The sequence below is a fragment of the Stegodyphus dumicola genome, chromosome 3, assembly GCF_044657685.1.
Source record: "Stegodyphus dumicola isolate Sdum_Otavi_A_Nest chromosome 3, ASM4465768v1".
In the NCBI taxonomy this organism is placed as follows: Eukaryota; Metazoa; Arthropoda; class Arachnida; order Araneae; family Eresidae; genus Stegodyphus; species Stegodyphus dumicola.
The window spans coordinates 126,596,023-126,615,489 of NC_140770.1; the positions used below are offsets into that span (position 1 = coordinate 126,596,023).

Genomic DNA, 19,467 nt, shown 5'->3' on the forward strand with positions numbered 1-19,467 from the left:
TCTAATCATATTTCATCACATGAGTAAAAAGTTTACTATCAGAAATAATTTAAATAGTTTACCTTGTGAATTACTTTATCGACAGCGATGTGTTTTTCTGAATGTATGCTTATTACTAAATTATCACACTTCTCCTTCGGAATAATTATTTTTCCTGTACTTGATAATTTTAAATTTTCATTTTCAACGTCCATTCGCCTGGCCCAACTTTTGAATTTACTTTGAAGTGCTCGTCGATCTGTTTTAGCTCCCTGCTGAAATGTTTGAATTAGTTCTCCAAGTTCTTGCTCAGGTGGAGCTCGGACTCTTCCATTTTTTATATATCTTATAAACAGGGAATGTAAATACTCAGGTAACATCATGAAATTGGATCCACAGGAAGGTAGATTTTCTTTCATGTCCGACATTGCAGCATTAAGAAAGAAAAGAATAACAGATTGAAATTCAAAATGCTGTAGAACATGATAATTCAAAAGGAAATGCTGCTCGTGTAAGTGAATCACGAGCCAGGTCCCCACCAATTAACAGAAAGCAAACGATAAACGGAATATCCCTTTAGTAACTACTAGAAAGAATATGCAAACGATTTTATGGGTACTTAACGCGCTTAAGAACATTTTTTATCGTAACTTCTTCGATATTTTGACAGTTATGATGTTAAAGATAGCACTGAATAATCTGTTATTTATGAAATGTTTTAGGTAAATTAGTCTGATATAAGGTAATATGTTTCATGAATATGATCTAACCAAGTGCTTTTCGTGTTTGCTATCTTAAATTGTTTAAGAATAAAAGCTTATTCTAATGCTTTTCTTTGGCACATCATTCCGGAAAGGTAGATAAGGTGGATTGCTTTGTTGCCTATATTAATTTAATTTCCAATTTGCTCTTGCTAGATGTTTATTGTAATGGCTAAAATAAATACAATACTCTTTTATGCTACCATGTTTCATGCAGAATGTTTTAAAATTTCATTTTACATCCACCTATTCTTAAGCCTTTTTAACTTACTTTGCAGTCTTTGAGTAATGGGTATTAACAAAATAATGTTTCAAAGAAAATAAATTGAAGAACTTAATTTTACAGCTGCCAACTAAATAAATACAAAATCTTCTTAGCAATTTTTTTATTTAAAAAAAAATTTTTTTTTTATGTCTAAACTTTTTGCAACTCAAACGGACATATTTCGTAGCTTTTATTAATTTATTTAATCTTGAAATGCACGGGAAAGCCTAAAATATTAATGCGATTTTGATAGCTAATCGTCTGATCTTTATTTTTGATAAAATAAAATTGCTAGAAAAGGAATTCAGGTAAAGCAACTGTGGTTTCCAATAACAGATGTAAATCGAATATATCAATCTTCATTTGCAGCCATGAATTATCCGTTCATGGATAATTATTCAAAATATGCAGTTTATAAAATTTCTTCAACTATATCTTAAAATCGTGTTCCTTTTCTAAAATTAAGTAAATTTGAATTCCTTCTAAAAAAGGTTTGTATCCAGCAAGAAAAGCGATTATTAATAATGCTAGTATGCATTCAGCATTTTCTCTGGTTCTATTTTAACTGTCTATTTAACTGTAAACTAAAAAGCATCCTCACTGCGATTTTGTGATTTTTTAACTCTTTAATAAATTTTAAATATAAATATTGTATAGTAGACTTTTATGATGTAGAGATCTGAAAATATTCTCTCATGTATCGGACTTATTATTATGTTGAGGTCGGTATTTTCGCGGTGGGAATTCTTTTATTGATTATGTAGTGGGACTCCTAAGTTAATAATATTGTTATTATTTTATTGTTGTTTTAGTTATATTTCAGTTAATTGCTTTTTTAATTTCTATCAACACATTTGAGATTCTTTATAATTGCTCAAAGAATCTTTTTTATATTTTCTGTGTTTCCTAAGTTATAAAGTAATTGTTCTGTAGTACTATATGTACTGGTTGTTTGAAAAGTTGTATTGAGGTATAAAAAGATTCTGCAGCAATGCATTCTTTAAATTAGCCATCTGGGTAATTTCCATTCTTTAAATTACCCATCCATTTAAATTACCCCACTACTTATAATAAAGACATGGTTGGAATTAAAACTCACTTCCAAGTAATTTATATCAAATTATCCATCAAGAACTATAATACGCTATAATAAAACAAACGAATTGCATCATTAGAAGTTTGGTCTTGCTGAGAAATTGGACTTTTTCAAATTTTGCTAAAAATTGTGATTATATACTTCATGACGAAATAAGAAGACGAGAGTCTTTTAGTTAACACATGGAAATAAAATTGTGTTCTGCTTTTGAATATAGAATTTGGACTATCTGAAACTCCAATTTTCTGGTCATTTGTTCCTTCTAGATTATGCAAAATGAAACTTGTTGCTTGTTTATGTTTTTAGCTTTTTTATTGATTTAAATAATGTGTGAAAGATAAATGCAGTAGAGTTCATACTTTAAGAAGTTGTTGAATTTAAAATTTAGATAAATGTATATATAACATGTAAATTGTCCTGTGGTATTCAGTAAATAAATTGCCTGTAAAGCAGTGGTTTCTAGATATGCAGGGATATGCAGTAAAATGGTAATAAACATATGTTGGATTTTTCAACCATGATATACATGTATTTAATTAAATTTGGAATGCAACCTCAGCACGATAATTTTAACTTTATAACTTAACCAGAAATCTGCCAGTGCATAACTCTATAACTGAAATTCTTTAAAAGCATAAAGTTTCATTTAAAGTTTCATTCTTGAAATTCATTTAAATATCAAGAATTGCAATAAAAAATTAATGCAAAAGAGGCAAAGAAAGAGGTATGAGAGATTCCAGTACCTAGTGGTTCTTGATAAAAAGTGAGTTGATGCTGATAACCCTCCTTTATTTTTCCAGTTTTGATAATCCAATAAAATGTGAAAAAAAAGTTGGCTAAAAAATTTAATTATGTTTATTAGTCTTGGAATTAGTTTTATTAGAAATTTTCTAATAAAAAGTTATTTTTGCAATTTATTAGTCAAACAGTTTAAACATTTTTACAATATTTTACTTGAGTTGTGAGGACTGCTATTCCTTCTAATTGACTTGGGAAAAATCACTGAAATCTTGAGTGGGAACAGGGAGCTTACTGAAACTAAGTTCGTGTGTGCTTGGAATAGACAAACAAGTTAAGAAGGGTTAACTTTACCCTTTATTTCTCACAGCATACAGGTTCTCCCACACTTCAGGATACAGAGACCAACACTTTTAGTTTAAAACATAGAAAATAAGAAATATTCACTTACTAACTTAATAAGAATTAAACTTAATTGCTTCACAGAGACTAATAACGCAAAGTCTGGCCTTTTGAACCTGCGTATGTAGTGAGCTAGATGCAAATACTACAATATGCCTATTATATCAGCAGGAACTAAGTTCTGGCCTAAGGCAGACACGAATGGACTGAAAAGCATGCGCATAGCAGGGCAGTGGGAAGGCTTTCTCTCTCTTGGCTAGAAGCCACTTCTTAAATACCTTTTACAGTTTGCAACTCATTAGCATAAAAATCCTACTTGTGCTTATTCTGGCCGGAAATGAAAAATAAGAGAGAATAGCAAAGTTTAAAATAAAATAAACATTACTAAAAACTTAAAATCCTTATTAAGTTAGTTTTAGATACAGAAGACTTCACTGCTAAACATGATTGGCCAAGAGAAATATTTTTCTTATTGTTTGAGAGATATACATCTTCTCTCCGTCCTTTACTTTTATTTTTTTGCAATAGTAAGAGGTAGGGCAAGTGTGGTTATCATGAAATAGAAAGAAAGGATTATTAAAAGGTTTAAATTTAAAAAAAAACTGAAATGTTTCAGATTTTAAATTACATCCAAAGGAGCGTTTTTTTAACATTTTGTGTATTACATTTATTTATTAAATATCAAGGTCTTTGCGCTTAAACTATAAAATTCAGTTCTACAGCAATATTGCAAAATAGTTTTAAAATGAGCATATCTTTAGAATTTCCTATACACAATCTCACACGCTGGAGATGAAAATGTTTTTTCTGTACAACGTTGCCATTGCTTGCTTTGAAATCCTTGAGTTTGTTAATCGAAAATTCGTTAAAGTTTTACAAAATAGGAAATCGATAATAAAACAAATTCCAAATTTCAAATTTGGCCTTCTACATGCCTATATTTGTAGAAGAATTATGTCGTTCAAAATTTGATGTTTTATCACAATAACCATTGTTTTGATGAAAACTTGGCCATTGTTTGTCACAATGCAAGGAATATACATACATTTATGCAGATTTTTCATTATTTAGTTTCTTTAAATATAATACAGGGCGATAATACTTTGTGGCAACAGTTTGAAAAGTGATTTACCGTTTGTAGTGAATTGACACAAAATTGCAATATGAAAACAATAGTTTTTCAGGGACAAAGCCCCTTTGGACTAAAAATTTGAAAAACCATTTCTATAAATGTTAATGGGAAAGCAGTCATATACTATGCAAGTAATCTGGTGTTTGCTTTCTTTGTGAGTCATTGCTTAGCTATGACAAGTACTTCTTTTCTTAAAATAGATTTAATTTAATAGATAAATCCTTACAAGGAATTGTTACCAATCTGTCATCCCAGCTTACATTTTCTTGGCAGCTATTTTTTAAATAACCCTTATCCATTTCTCAACCCTAGTTTTTTTGTACTACTACACTCACTTGCCAAAAACTTGATCATCCAACTTATCATATTGCAAATATCACATATCGTCAATAACTTATGTAGTAACTGCTGTGATAAAGAAGTGCTAGTTTTTTTGTCTGTAAAAAAGTCATTTCCAGTGATAGTCATTTGCATTTGGGGGAATACAATAATAATAGAAAATTTATATCCTTGTTCATAAAAAGAAATAAGTCCCTTATTGAGAATCAACCCATTTATGAAAGCCTAGATGATAGGAGAGTGTGTTGTGATAATGAGATAATAATTAAGTACCCAACATGCTTAATATTAAGAAATGTCTTTTGTGCATTAGCACAACAACCTTCTGTAAATTCAATGAATTTACAAAAGAATAATGATGACATGTAATAGCAAAAATCATTTACTACTAACATGTATATTTTAAATTTTTTAATTAGGTATTCATTTTAAAACTGAATCGACAAACCTACTTATTCTTCTGTTCTGGTGGCAATTATGTGAAGATTGCTTTAAGAACAAATTCAAATCAGTTGTTCTTTTTAGTGATTTCTGATAAAATATTGGAATTACTGTAGTGATTTTACAGCAACTTACTCAATGTAGGTTAATTTCCCAACCAAATATTTTGAAATTAAGACGGGGAGGGGGGAATCTATAAAAACCATTGGACCTTGGAATACAATAAAAAGAATGCATGCAAAATTGGGAATGTTGCTTGTTGAAACTAAATAATTGTCATGCACATGGTTGCAAGACTTTTATTAAGGTGATAGGGCAAATATATAAGAACTTCAGAAATTTTGAGAGAAGACCTTGAACTTTTATTATTCATTTACTGGCACTGTCTCTGATTTTGTGATTACACAATTTGAATATGTAATAACTTTTTCTAAAGATATGCTGTAAATGTCATTATTCTTTTTTATGTAATTTCAAGGACCTTTAATGAAATAATCAACTGATACATTTAGAATAAGATCTCAGATTACCTTATGCTTTTAAAGTGTTATGTAATCTTGCTTAAAATTTATGCAATTATAACTCAGATTTAACCTTCTCGCTGCACATCCCACGATTTCCACAAGCAACGTAAAAGTAGCAAAATTTTGCCGTCTATTTAACTGTGCAACCTGCTCTTTCCCCGTTCAAGGCTTCCTTTTGACTTTTCTGGGATGTTTAAATGTTTATTTAGATGTGGACTAACAGATGGCATTAGTTGTCCACATTTCTGCCAAATATACAAGAATATGTAATGTAGCATTTTGCACGCGCTTTTCAGAGCTGATGTCTGGCAGGAAGCGTTTCGTGAGTGATATAACTTATATTCCTGACGATATTTCCGACACTGATAGTAGTTCTGACCCTGATTTCAAGTATATTGAAGATAGTTATAGTGAAACTGATGAGAATTTCTCAGATTCCTCTGCAGATAGTGATGAATCTGAAAATTCAGTTTCTATTGAAAACGTTTGATAGTGGTGCAAAATTGATATGCAAACTATTACATTATGCGAATATTTTCATTAGTATATATGTTTTACCTTTGTATTTTATAAAATAAATCATAATTTAACCAATATTAATTTTCAAAATTTTCCTTTTATATCATTATTCTTCAATTTCAGTATTCTAACAACCCTTTTCTATGATCTAATTCTATATTGGAAAAAAACTCTTTTACAAAAAACTTTTGTATATTTTAACTCTAAAATACATTTAGAATAAGTATGTTTTAATTCTAAAATTTATGTAGATTTGAAATATGTAATAAAAAAATAAACAGTTTTTGAACCTATTTGGATAAAATAAGTATGCAGTGAGAGGATTAATATTTCAATACTAAAGTAAAGAATTTTTCTAGTAAAGAGTCTGACATCACTGAAAGTTTTTAGGTATACATTTTGCTTTTTATTGTATTTTTTTTTCTTTTTTTTTCAGATTAGGAAACATAATATTCAAAAGCTTGCAAAAGGCTCAAGTTTTCATGCCTATAATAGTGCATAAAGGGTGATTAGTAAATTTGAGCATAGGCAATAAATTATTTTATACTGTTATCAGTCGATGATAAAATAATAAAGGTGATAACTGTTTTGAATAATTTAGTTTATAACATTTATAATATTGTATATTTACAGATTTTGTTGCTGCTGTTTTTATATTATGCTGGCTGGAATTCGCCATCAAAAAGTGTCTTTAATTGTTCAAGAACAAAGTCAAAGTTAGTCCGTTTGATAATACAGAAGGTAAATATGTGAATTTTCTTGCTTTCAATTTGAATTAAAATATTTTCTAACTGTTGATCAATTACTTGCCATCTAGGCACTTGTTAGGGAATGATGAAACTCGTTGGTTGTTTTACTTTTTCGTAAAAAAAAAAAAAAAAAGAAAAGAAAAACCAGAATGCATTACATACATGCATACTATGAGTATGCCAGTTAACCTCTGATAATTACCGTATTGACTGAGACCATGCTTTTATAGCATGGAAAATGAATGCAGTGTAGCAGTGTCAAATATTACTTTTAACTTTGGCAACAATTGGAATTTGCATATTGCAGGATGGACTAGTTTACCAGTTTCAGTGATTAAATTTTAGCAAGAAAATTATAATTTTTTGCACTTGAAGGATCAGCTAATATATTTATTGGGTACTTATCTCTCTAAAGCAACCAATTTACCAAACTCTTATCAAAAGAGGGGAATCTAAATGCAAGAATGTTTTGTGTCTGTCATTTGCTGTTCCAACAAGAATAGCTTTGAAATAACTGTCTTGGCCCATACTTTTGCTAATACTTTCTGATTTTAAAAAAGCAAGAGACATCAATAGTAAATCATCATTTTCAGTAAATACTTTATTTTGGAAGAGGGGCACTGGTTTGCCACATGATATTTTTTGGGGACATCAGGTTGTCACTTAACTACCATGTAATCATACTGCTTTGCCTCATGCTCATATTTTTTCACAGCTTTTTGGCAAGAGTATGGATTATCAAAGAGTACCCTTCTGCCATTTAAATTTTGTGAGATAGTATTTGAAATTACATATTTTGCAAAAATTTTTGCATCTCTGTTAGAAATTTTGTTGAAACTGTTAGATCAAAGAGATCAACTTTGTTATATCAGAGAGCATTCCCCCCCCCCAAGGTATATGCCACTGAATAACCATTATTTAGGTAAAATCCTTTATCGATTGTTTTCGTATGTACAAAGAGACTCATATCAATTTCAACAATTTTATTGGACTTTTAATTTCAAATTTTAGCATATTTGACCAGATGTTTCAAACAAATCTCCTTGATAAAGGTATTCCAGTCGATGTTATGTTATTACAGATGTTTGTTTTTCATGCTGTTTAATTGATGTCAGTTTTGCTGACCAATAATATATAAAACTAATGTTGTCAAAAAAGGAATTTTTAATCCATGAAGCTGTCATGGATTTCTGTCATGGATATTCATGTTTCATTTTATGATCCCTTTCCTTGAAAAACAGAACAGTTTTTTAGTTTATGACAAATTGAGAACAGTAATTATATTTACATATGAAATAAAAAAAATAAAAAGCAGATGCAGTATCATTATAAATGAAGATTCGAGCATGGGAAGCTAATGCATCAATGAACAAGAAGTACATGCAAAGAAAACAGGAGGAGACAATGAAGGTTGCCATATTAGAAGCCATTAATATTACCATTGTAGGAGCTTTATCACAGTTATCTCAAAGATCTAAGTACCGTTTATTCATATGTCTAATAAATTGCTGTAATACAGAAATTGGATCTGCAGTTAAATCATTTAAAACATTACTTAGCTTTTGCTATGTAAACTAAATTTTTCGAATATTATGTTCCGTTCCATCCTATCTTGTAACAGTCATCTCACAAGAGGGCTTTCCTAAATAAAGAATGCTTGTAAACTGTGGATGAAGTGATAGCTCATTTTGGTCTACCCCTTTTGTAATCAGCCATCAGTGCCCCCCCTCGAAAGTATGTGGCTGTTACTTTTATGGCCCCTGTAACCTATTCTGCTTGTTAATGAATATTGATATACTGTATTATAGTCCACTTCTTTATTCAATCGATCTTACTCTCTAATGGTTTGTTTTTAAAATATTATTAGTTATTTATAAAATAGTTATGAAGTTATCCAGTATTTCAAAATTATAGCATTATATCCTTATGAACTATACATGATTTCTTTATGTTTATATTATATTTTAAAACTGTCTGATTATTAATAAGCATTTCAGATGAAAATATGTAAAGCCTTTGCAACTCAGGTCAAAGGGTTTCTGGTTTCTTTATATTTAATAGCTTCTTCATACTAGTAATCATTATCTTTTGTTTTAATCAAATTGTAAACTTTCCTCAATCAGTTGATTTGCCACCATAATGTCTTCACCAGTTAATAACTTAAGTATGTCCAATAATTTCTACTTATTCATAATGATAAGATATTTCAGCTTCTTATTCTTCTTCTTTGAATCTATCTTCAGTTTCTTTCATGTGCTGTGTCTTGTCACAGTGAAAAGCTGCAAAATTTCTCCCTCCCCCCCTGAGAAGATTTTTTTAAAAATAAACTTACCTTATGTGAAATAAATGAAATGGTGTTGGCAGATGAGAAAATTACACTAGTGTGCGAAACATAAACATGAAATTTTCTTTTTTTACTATTATTCTATAAGAAATCACATGAAGGGCATGAAAATTAGAACACAAACTTGGTATTTCAGATGATGAAACAGGTTTTAAGGTGAAAGTGCCTATTTCTTGATGAGCATTTGTTCCACTTATTAGATATTCACTGGCAAGTATTATCATGCATAAAAGCATCTTGTTAAAGCATACCGTACATGTTTTACTTGATTTAAATATTGAGGCACATTGGCAAGCTCATTTGATTGATTTACTGATTTTCTAGCAGCTCCTCATCTGGCATTATAAATAAAAATGAAGTCTGCATCAACAGCTGCTCAACAGTCATACATGAGAAAAGATCATTTCTTGACAATAGCAATCTCAGTTAATGGTGTGTCCATTGAAAATTGATGTACTATATCTTGCTGATAGCTGTCCATTAATGCCCATCATTTTCAATTTATTAAACAGCATAAACACTAGCTGTATCACCAATGGGTTCATGAACTTGTTTGAATAGCCATTATGCTGAATGGTCATTGTGGCCATTCAGCATAATGGCTATTCAGACGAGTACATCTGACGCTGTCAATCTCTGATGAAACTGTGTCCAACCACACTCCCATTTCAGCTGACATCAAGAAACATTTATTATATTGAAAGATTCTCATCTGTAAAGAAAGCATGACCACCTAGGTGATATAGCTAGAAATGATGCTAGAAATGAAAATGATGGGTACTAATGGGCAGCCTTCGGTGAGATGCAAAGTGCAAGATGATGGATAGATAGTCCACTGTTATGAAGAGGTGTAGTTGCAACAAACCATGACACCTAATATCTTTTATCCATGCTGCCTAACTCATACAGTGGTTAGTGACACTAACTGCCATACCAAGGGGCAGAGTTCGGATCCTTGTAGAAGATATGATGTTTGTAAGCATATAATGCCTTTGTAGCAAGGGAGCAATCAAAATACATGGTGAACCAAAAGTCCTTATGAGAAGTTGGTAATAGGTAAAGAGGGGTGGGAGACCCTTGGATCACCTCCTGGGGTGTTCTCTCTCAAAACTGGAACAGAAACAACAATTAACAGTGCCCAGCGATACCTAATATTTATGTACATAAATGTACCATTGCCAGCCTTTCTTCAGCCTGTACATATCTTGTCTTGCTAATTGGTGTCTGACATAGCTGTTGAACAACGTTGCCTGCTGATTGGCTTGCAAAATGGGATATGCTTATCATCCATTGGTGTTCTTTTTCTTCCTTGACCACCTACCACCAAATTTCTCACAGCCGTACCAGTGTTTAGAAAGATTTTTCAGTTGATCTTTGGATTATGATAACTTGGTGATTTTTTGGTGAAAATTTGGCCACCAACTCTGCTACAGCAACCCTCTATTTTTTTTTCGCCGCCATTTTGTCTTCACGAAGTAAAGACATGTTTCTTTTCTTTTTATTTACTCAACACTTTTTCCAACAATCTACTAGCCGAATTACACTTATGCTAGAAATTTTATGTAACAAAACTGCTTAATCATGACAAATATTAACTGCAAAATTGGGAAAAAGTGCACAATCGCAAACTCCTTGTGCGTTTTTCAGAATAGCACATACACATAAACCATTTACACGTCGACTTATTTTTACTTAAAAAAACATCCCAGAATTGCACAAAAATGGCATTGCACACACTCTTAACTTTATCCATCTACACTGCTATTTTCTCATAAATTACAAAAATTTGCACGAAAATGCAGGAAAATTTTGTGAATCTTTAAACTCGGTAAAAAGCACATATATGAAATTACCTGATCGCGAAAAAGTATATACCCTTTCCAAGGATGAACATTTCCACGTATAAAATAGATAAAATATCCAAAAACTTTTACCTCTAAATTATCTATTATATTATAAACGTCACCAACGAATTTATACCGTACATTAAAAATAGTTACAAATACTTAGTGTCAAATATTTAAATTATTTCCATACACGTTTACTTCAACTGAAACGTATACCAAATTGCTACAAACATAAAATTCACAAAATAACTATCATTTAATTAAAATATAACTAAACCATGTACACGTCGACTTATTTTTACTTAAAAAAAAAACCAGAATTGAACATAAAGGGCATTGCGCACACTCTTCACTATATCCATGTACACTGCTTTTTTCTTGTAAATTAGAAAAATTTCACGAAAATGCATGAAAATACTCAACGTATACTACTCAAACGTATTCCAAAATACTACAAACATATAACTCACAAAATCACGATCATTAAATTAAAATATAATTAAATTAAAAAAACACTACTTAAAATATAAATAAGCACATACATTAAATTAATAAAAATTAGATTACATTCCTAATTACTTTAAACTAAATCATTGCTAATAACAATTTCCCAATAATACCATATTAATTTATTTACTCCTTACATTTAGAACAATGCATAAAAATAATATCCTCAAATGATTAAAAATACTAACTTACCTAATCTTCTTCAGAATCTTCATTACGTGGCACGCACACTTCCCTACAGAAAGAGTTCCAATCGGCTGCAGTACTACTGCTAATTTCTAAATCCGAAATCCAGTAGTCAACTGGCAGTCTATTCACCCAGTAATAACAAATTAATAAAATTTCACCCATACTCAAACTACTTTCAGCAAACCACGTACCCTTCCTTACACTCCATTTTACAAAATGTCCATTTTCACCAGATTTCTTGCACTGCCATTCAAACTTATCTGTAATATCCTTCCTTTCACACAATCTCATTTCATTCCCATATTTTGGACATTCATACTTATCCGCAGTTAAACCTACACTCATACACCATTCAACCAATTCTTTTGAATTATCAGATAAACGCATTAAAAATTTAGAATTCACTTTAGATAGCGCCATGCAATCCGAAAATTAATCAACACTATTTCACACAACACACAATGAAGCTTAATACAAAATAATAATAGTACTACAGATATTTTTCCAAATTTACCCCCTTTTCCGATTAAAGAACTGTAATTCATCCATTAATGTCACATGACATATCTCATGATCACTCATTTCCCTCACACAAAATAATGCGTAATCGGAACTGAGTACTTCTCACATTATTACCAAAGTCCTAGGTAGTAACCTTTATCACCTCCAAAATGTCACCAAACTACCTGTTACTCACATTATTACCAAAGTCCTGGGTAGTAACCTTTATCACCTCCAAAATGTCGCCAAACTACCTGTTACCATATTTCAAAGATCAGCCGATTTTTCATATGTGTAAAACAATGCTAAGTGATATCAAACCGTTTTCACACTGCCTTTTCTCAAGTTTGCTGATCAATCTTCCACATGTTAAGTTGTCCAGGTTTTTCCAAATCATGTTATACATGCAGCTTATTTGGATTTACAGCAAACATCCTAATAATAATGTGCTTCATTGTCTTTTTGCTTATTGTCAGTGTGTAATGCAAATAAAGGTCAGTTTCCCTCAGAAAATCCTCCACAAGGGCATTCCTTCTCATAGGCAGATGGTCCATATAGCTTTGCCACATTAAAAAATAATCTGTCTGTAGTCTACTTATTGTCATCCACTGTATATTCTACTGCAGGCTTCTTACTTGCTCTTATGTTACCTGTGTTTCTTTTTAAGTATATATATGAATCACCTTTCTACTGAAATGGCATTTTATTATGCTAATTGCTACAAATTCCTTCCTCCTATTTCTGGTCTTTTTCAAAATTACATCTGTGCTTAAGTTTTGCATGTTAACCCATTAACCGCCAAAATTACAAGGAAGGTTTCTTTTCTCATGAAAATAATAACAAATATTAAATTAAGCATTTATAACATAAATTTACATTGAAAATTAAAAAAAAAATGCTCTTACCTGTGGAAAAAGCGAGTGTTGCGTTAACGCAACGTCAGCGGAATAAGACTATGGATGTTTAGTGAGTAGGATTGTACTCGTGTGATGTTTCTTTTGAGTGGAGCGCAGGATTACTTTTTAGCTGTATAACGTTTTATAAATCTACAAATCACTTTACTTGTAATTAATTTAATTATTAAAATATACATTGTATTTCTTTTACAAATGCAGATTATTTCATTTGAAAGATTCAAACATGAAAAGCTTGATTACAATCATTATGTAAAGCTACATTACATACTTTGTATCTATAAATAGTCTGGCTATGGTACTCTTTACAACACTTTTGTTATCAATGGACTTTGTGATAAAATGTCTACCATCTCCATGCAATGGTTTTTGAATGCTGAATTTACTAGGTCTTCCTGTTGATGATCTATTTCTGGCTAATTCTACACTCTCAATAGGAGTTTGCAAAAGGAATAATGCATCCTTGCGTCTGAAATCTAAAAGAGACTTTATATTTCCAGTAGTAGAAAGTGGTGATATTTAGTAAGTTTGGATACGGTCTCACTTCATATAATTTATCAGTATTGTCAATTTTACTATTGTCAAATGCAAATTCTGCTTCATATTCCTGTACTGCAAACGTGATATCAATTCTCGTACAACAGGAACAGAAATGTCCTTATCAAAAGACCAATACATTTTTTCTTGAGGTAAAGAATCATATCCTGTAAGTAATAATATTCCAATAAATCTTCTCATATAGGCTTCAGATGCAATAAATTCTGGGCCTTTTTTTTTTTTTTTTTTTTTTTTTTTGCTGAGCGTATATACAGTGTCAAAAGTCGTTAATTCGGACACCCATAATCCGGACCTCAAAGCTACAAACTTTCTGCGCATGCGTCAAGCGCGCAAGACCTTTACAATTGCAAATATGCATGTGCGCAAGCCCAAAATACGTTTACGCATGCGCGTTTAATGTATTACCGACGGTATAAGATAAGCTAAAATTATCTAATTCAGTTAATGTTGCAGATTGCTTTGTTCCTTAATCTTCGAAATGGATTCTTATTATTTTTTGCAGACTGTTAGAGCAATTTTATAAAAGTAAGCTTGAACTTTTGATTATGTCAATAAGAATTTCCGATATATATTTACTAAATGTAAAGGATCTACAAAGCGAAAGTATGTTTCGAAGTCCATTAAACAAAAAGTGGAATTGCTGCAAAAAATAGATAAAAGCATATCCTTTGTTTATCTAACCGTTCTGAAATCTGTTTATCAATTTCACGCTGCTCTGTGGCGGGGGAACGCCGCGCTGCGCAATGAGTTGGAAGTTAATCTGTCAGCACTATCCTTATCTTCAGGGCAGATGTTTTTATTTTATTTGGCTTATAATTCCTTACTAAATGTAGTATTTCATCTCAATGTACTCCGTCTTTGATATGATTTAAATCAAATTCCTCGTCATTATAAATATCACGAATACACATCAAATAGTTTTCTGGTTGCGTTTTTCTAATTTCGACTATGTATAATGTATGCTTTACGCATACACGCGTTGAAAGAAATGTTTAATAAAGTAAACAAATAAATATTAAGCTTTTTTTTGTAAATTTTGATACCCTTTAGATTATAATTGCTCTTTATTTCATAAATTACGGTTTTATATTTTTAATTTTATAATTTCTCCATGCCATCTTACCACATTTAAATTAATGATCTATAATCCAGAAAAACCGATAATCCAGAATCGCCGAAGTCCCGACGAGTCCGTATGAACGACTTTTGACTGTATTTGTCTGTTCAATGAGGAGAGAGTAAATGTCTAAACCAAAAAGAAAATAAAAAATGTGTGCACTAGTTTTACCTTCTATTTTGTCTTTTATAATTTCTCTTCTATCTCTTTCTTCATATTCTTCCTGAGACATAACTAACAGTTTCTTTTTTATCCACTTCAAGATTTCAGTCTTCTGCTTTTTAAACTTTTTAGTATGACTATAACTGTTTGTAGAAGGCTGAAACTTACTTCGTACTTGAATTTGAACTTCCCCAGCAGTATCATTTGGTAAAATATCATTATCATTATATAAAACATTGCCATTTCCTTTCTTCTTCATCACTAGCTTTTGCATTTTCTGGGGGAATAACAACAATATCAGTTTCATTCTGGTCATTATTAACATTATCATCATCCCTTTCTTCATCAAAAAATCTTTGAAGGCCTTCTTCTAATGTAAAATACCTCGTTCTAGGCATTTTTAAACAACCAGAACATGAACCAGAACATCGAAAGGAATGAGTGGAAAAGGAGATTGACTAAAGTATGTAAAATATGTAAAAATAAAGCTTATTCTGAATGTTGTGTTTAGAAAAGGACTGAGGAAATTTGTTCTTTTGTCTGAAAGTACATAAATAATTTTATACAAAATTTTAAATAAATGCAGTTACTGAATAATGCGGAGAATTCCAGAATTGACCATGCATATGTAGCATTGTTGTTTATCAGTAATATGTTATTTTGCAGCAGTGTATAAATAAGCTTCCTTTGGATTTTACATTAAAAGTAAAACAATTAAAATTTTTTATTGTTAATTCAATTACTTTCTGATTATCTGCACTCCCATTGAAGAGTTGTGACTTGTTGCTGAGTTTGGCAAGAAATATTTATTTGCATATCTTTACTTTTATTTGAACAATTCATCTTGTGCAGCCTGTTTTTATACTTTCTTTTTTTTTACTAGACATATACACTTCTCACTTTTGGGAGGCTGTTGTTCTCACCATGTATACAGTGATCCATTTTCACTTAAAAAAAATTCAGATAATTACACATAATCATTGTCAAGCTCAACTTCAGCATTGTGGCCAAAATCCTAAATTGATTGACGAAAGAATTTTTAAATAAGGAGGGAGGGAAAAGATGCTTTTAAGTGAGCATGATTACACTGTATGCATGCAGAAAGTTGCCTGACATTTTGCCGAAGACTCTGAAAGCTGCAGTATATGTTTCACTATTTTGTTAAAACACTGAAATTGTTATACTTTGGTATTAATGCACCCACCGTGGCAATTTTTTAAAGATGAAAAAGAATGGTAGTTTCAAATCATGGAAATTTATTTATTTCATAACATGCATGTTATTAGGTACCTATTTTAATTTTACTTTGATATTTATTCTGGAAGACAATTTATAAAACTACTACTTACAAATAGGTTTTTGTTTCTACTTTGTTCTGCATATCTCCCACATGTAATTACTTCAATCTACTGTAGTTTACCAACCATTCCTAACTCTTCCAAGCAAAATTTAACACTCCTTAATTCTTTACTCCAACATTATATAAGTCTGACTTTTGTAGTAAATGGCAGACGATTATTCTAGAACCAGTTACCATTTTGGACACTGATGTGTTTGTTACACTTTTTCACACAGCATTTTCAAAAAGTTTGTTTTCCAAAATATATCATCATCAAATGCAAATCTGAACATTCCTGGCTTTGTGGCAAAATATTACATTCCTGCAAAATTTTCACAGAACATTTATTTGCGTGCAAATCCCACGTAGTGCATATTTCAAAATTCAGCTGAAAACAAAAAATATCATTGTTTTAGAGCTTCTAGTACAGCCAAAATAGCATGTACAAAAATTGCAACATTGCTTGTTCATACTTCAGTTATCGATATAGTTACCTAAAGAATTTCTATGCGCATGGTTGCCACAGTTTCCAGACTTCTACCACGGTGGTTGCGATAATACCAAAGCACCAAATTACCTTAAGAGGAATTATGATGTACAGCCACATTGACGAAAATGTCTAAGAAATTGGAAAGCTGTTTGGTGAGGATGCTACATGCTTATCTTTATGTGTTTCCACATAAATACTTTTGAGTGACATGATGCATTGCCTTGTTGCTTTCTTGCAGCTTTTCGGAGCAGGTGCAGATTGGAAAGAAATTGGAAAGCTGTTTGGTGAGGATGCTACATGCTTATCTTTATGTGTTTCCACATAAATACTTTTGAGTGACATGATGCATTGCCTTGTTGCTTTCTTGCAGCTTTTCGGAGCAGGTGCAGATAATCGGAAAATACCATTAATTGTGACTGAACGTTTTATAGTAATTTTATATGTAATTATTTTATCTGGAACAGTGAATGTTGAAAAACTTTGAAGTTATAATGGGAAAAATATTTTTATTGTAGTCAAATATTTTTTTACTTAATACTAGGTTTTTATTTCTAAAAAATTAAAAATATATTTTTTCTCTTTCTTAGTTTGTGTTATGCTGTGTGGTTATTGTCTGATTAATTGTATAGAAAGTTGCTTTTTTGAATTTTATGTGATATTTAGATTTCCTGTTTTATTTTTTATATTTTAGAAAATAATACCTATTCTTCTACGATACAAATTGTCACTTCCTCTTAGCTGCCCATTTCACAATGAGCGGGATTTCCTATGGTGGCCAGATGTGCGGGTGGATTTTCAAGATGAGGAATGGATTTGCCCATTTTGTGGCCAAACATTTCTATCAGAGTCAATAATTAGTGATCATTGGGATAAGAATCATGCTCATGATCAAGTATATATTTTAAACATATTTAATAATATTCCAAGTTTAACAAGAATTAATTTGCTGTTTGATAAATAACACAACTAACACTAATGCTTAAAATTCTTTCTTACTTGAAGGACTTGAGAAAATAAAAAATCATAGTTTCATTTCACCATGTATTGACGCTATATTCTTTGTGCATAAGTATGTTAAAAATTATAATAGTTTTGTATTCAGTAAATCTTAGTTAAATAATTCTTAAGTTATGATTTAGTTAAGTTTTATGTGCAAACAAACCACATTTGAGGGGAAACTTAGAATGAGCAGTGTTTTGGACTGTAGTTCGAAATAACAAAACTAATTTCCCTTTAAATTCATCTTTTATTTTATTCAAAATATAACCTCTCAATTAGCAGCCATTCAAAAATCCAAACAAAAACAAAATTCATCAAACAAGTTAATAACAAGAATTACAATAACTAAACTATATTCACATATGTGCGTTACAAGATTTGTAGAGGAGAAAATTTTCGTATAACAGACGATCAGGTGCCAACATCCCGCCCGGCGTTGAGATACTAATTTCAAAACTAATATATATTATTTAAGAATTCAATGTTAAATACATATATCAGTTTGAAACGATTAAATGCAATAATATATCCATTAAACAAATAACAAACAAATTACTACATTTTACAATAAAATAGATATGCAATATTAATACAAAATACAAGTAATTATAACATAAATTTACTACATCAGTCGTTTATAGGTAGAATACATAGGTTTGATTTTCCATGTTTTATCAGTCATTGAGACATTTTGATAACAACAACATGGATTTTACCATCGCTTCTAGGGATGGTGTCATAGATACGGCCCACTATCCATGTACATAGAGGTAGTTTATCCTCTTTAACTAATACAAGAGTACCTATTTTTTATTGTCCTTTTGAAAGAACCATTTACTTCTGTGTTGAAGATTGTTTAGATAATCTCTATACCATTTCTTCCATATTATTTGGTTAATTTTGACAATTTTCTGCCTGCGGGAAAGTCTATTGTCGGGAATTTCTGTTATACAAGGTTCAGGCAGAGCATTAAGAGATTTTCCGATTAAAAAATGACCAGGGGTCAAAGTTTTGAAGTCATTGGGATCTGAAGATAAAGGTAATAAAGGTCTACTATTTAATATACCTTCAGTTTGATTTATAACAGTAAAAAATTCTTCGAGAGTCAATTTTGCATTTCCGGTAGTTCATTTTAGATGATATTTAAAGATTTCACTCTGCCCTCATAAATACCACTGAAGTTGGGAGAATGCGGTGGATTGAATTTCCAAACGATTGATTCAGAAGCTAAATACGATGACAGACTAGGAGAACTTTTGACAAGGTTTAACAGCCTTTTCATATTGGAGTTGGCTCCGACAAAGTTGGTAGCGTTATCCGAATGTATAGTTAAGCTAAGGTCGCATCGTGCGAAAAATCTTTTTAATGTTGCAATTACAGCCTGCGATGTTAGATCTGTAACAAAATCAAGATGTATCGCTCTAGTAACTAAACATACAAAAATAACAACATATATCTTATTTAAGGTACCTCTTCGTTGATTTTTATATTTTATGTAAAAGGGTCCACATAAATCAATTCCAGTTACGGAAAAAGGGGCACTCATCGAAACTCT

General features: G+C 30.9%; 2 protein-coding genes across 5 annotated transcripts in view; one reads left to right on the forward strand and one right to left on the reverse strand.

Annotated features, from left to right (window-relative positions):
* Positions 1-552, reverse strand: part of LOC118182503 (uncharacterized) — a 31,656-nt gene extending 31,104 nt beyond the window's left edge. The window contains exon 1 of the mRNA XM_035351861.2: positions 63-552. Coding sequence (XP_035207752.1) covers positions 63-407 — 345 coding nt within the window. The 5' untranslated portion in view covers positions 408-552. The remainder of the gene's footprint in view (positions 1-62) is intronic.
* Positions 553-1,585: 1,033 nt separating this feature from the next.
* Positions 1,586-19,467, forward strand: part of LOC118182500 (uncharacterized) — a 71,176-nt gene continuing 53,294 nt past the window's right edge. For 2 of the 4 annotated variants that reach the window (XM_035351853.2, XM_085813284.1), the window contains exons 1-4: positions 1,586-1,727; positions 6,830-6,937; positions 15,479-15,547; positions 17,605-17,805. In XM_035351853.2, the coding sequence (XP_035207744.1) occupies positions 1,701-1,727; positions 6,830-6,937; positions 15,479-15,547; positions 17,605-17,805 (405 nt within the window). In that variant the 5' untranslated portion in view covers positions 1,586-1,700. Of the gene's footprint in view, positions 2,865-6,829; positions 6,938-15,478; positions 15,548-17,604; positions 17,806-19,467 lie in introns of all 4 variants that reach the window. The other 2 variants (XM_035351856.2, XM_035351855.2) reach the window with 2 other exon arrangements.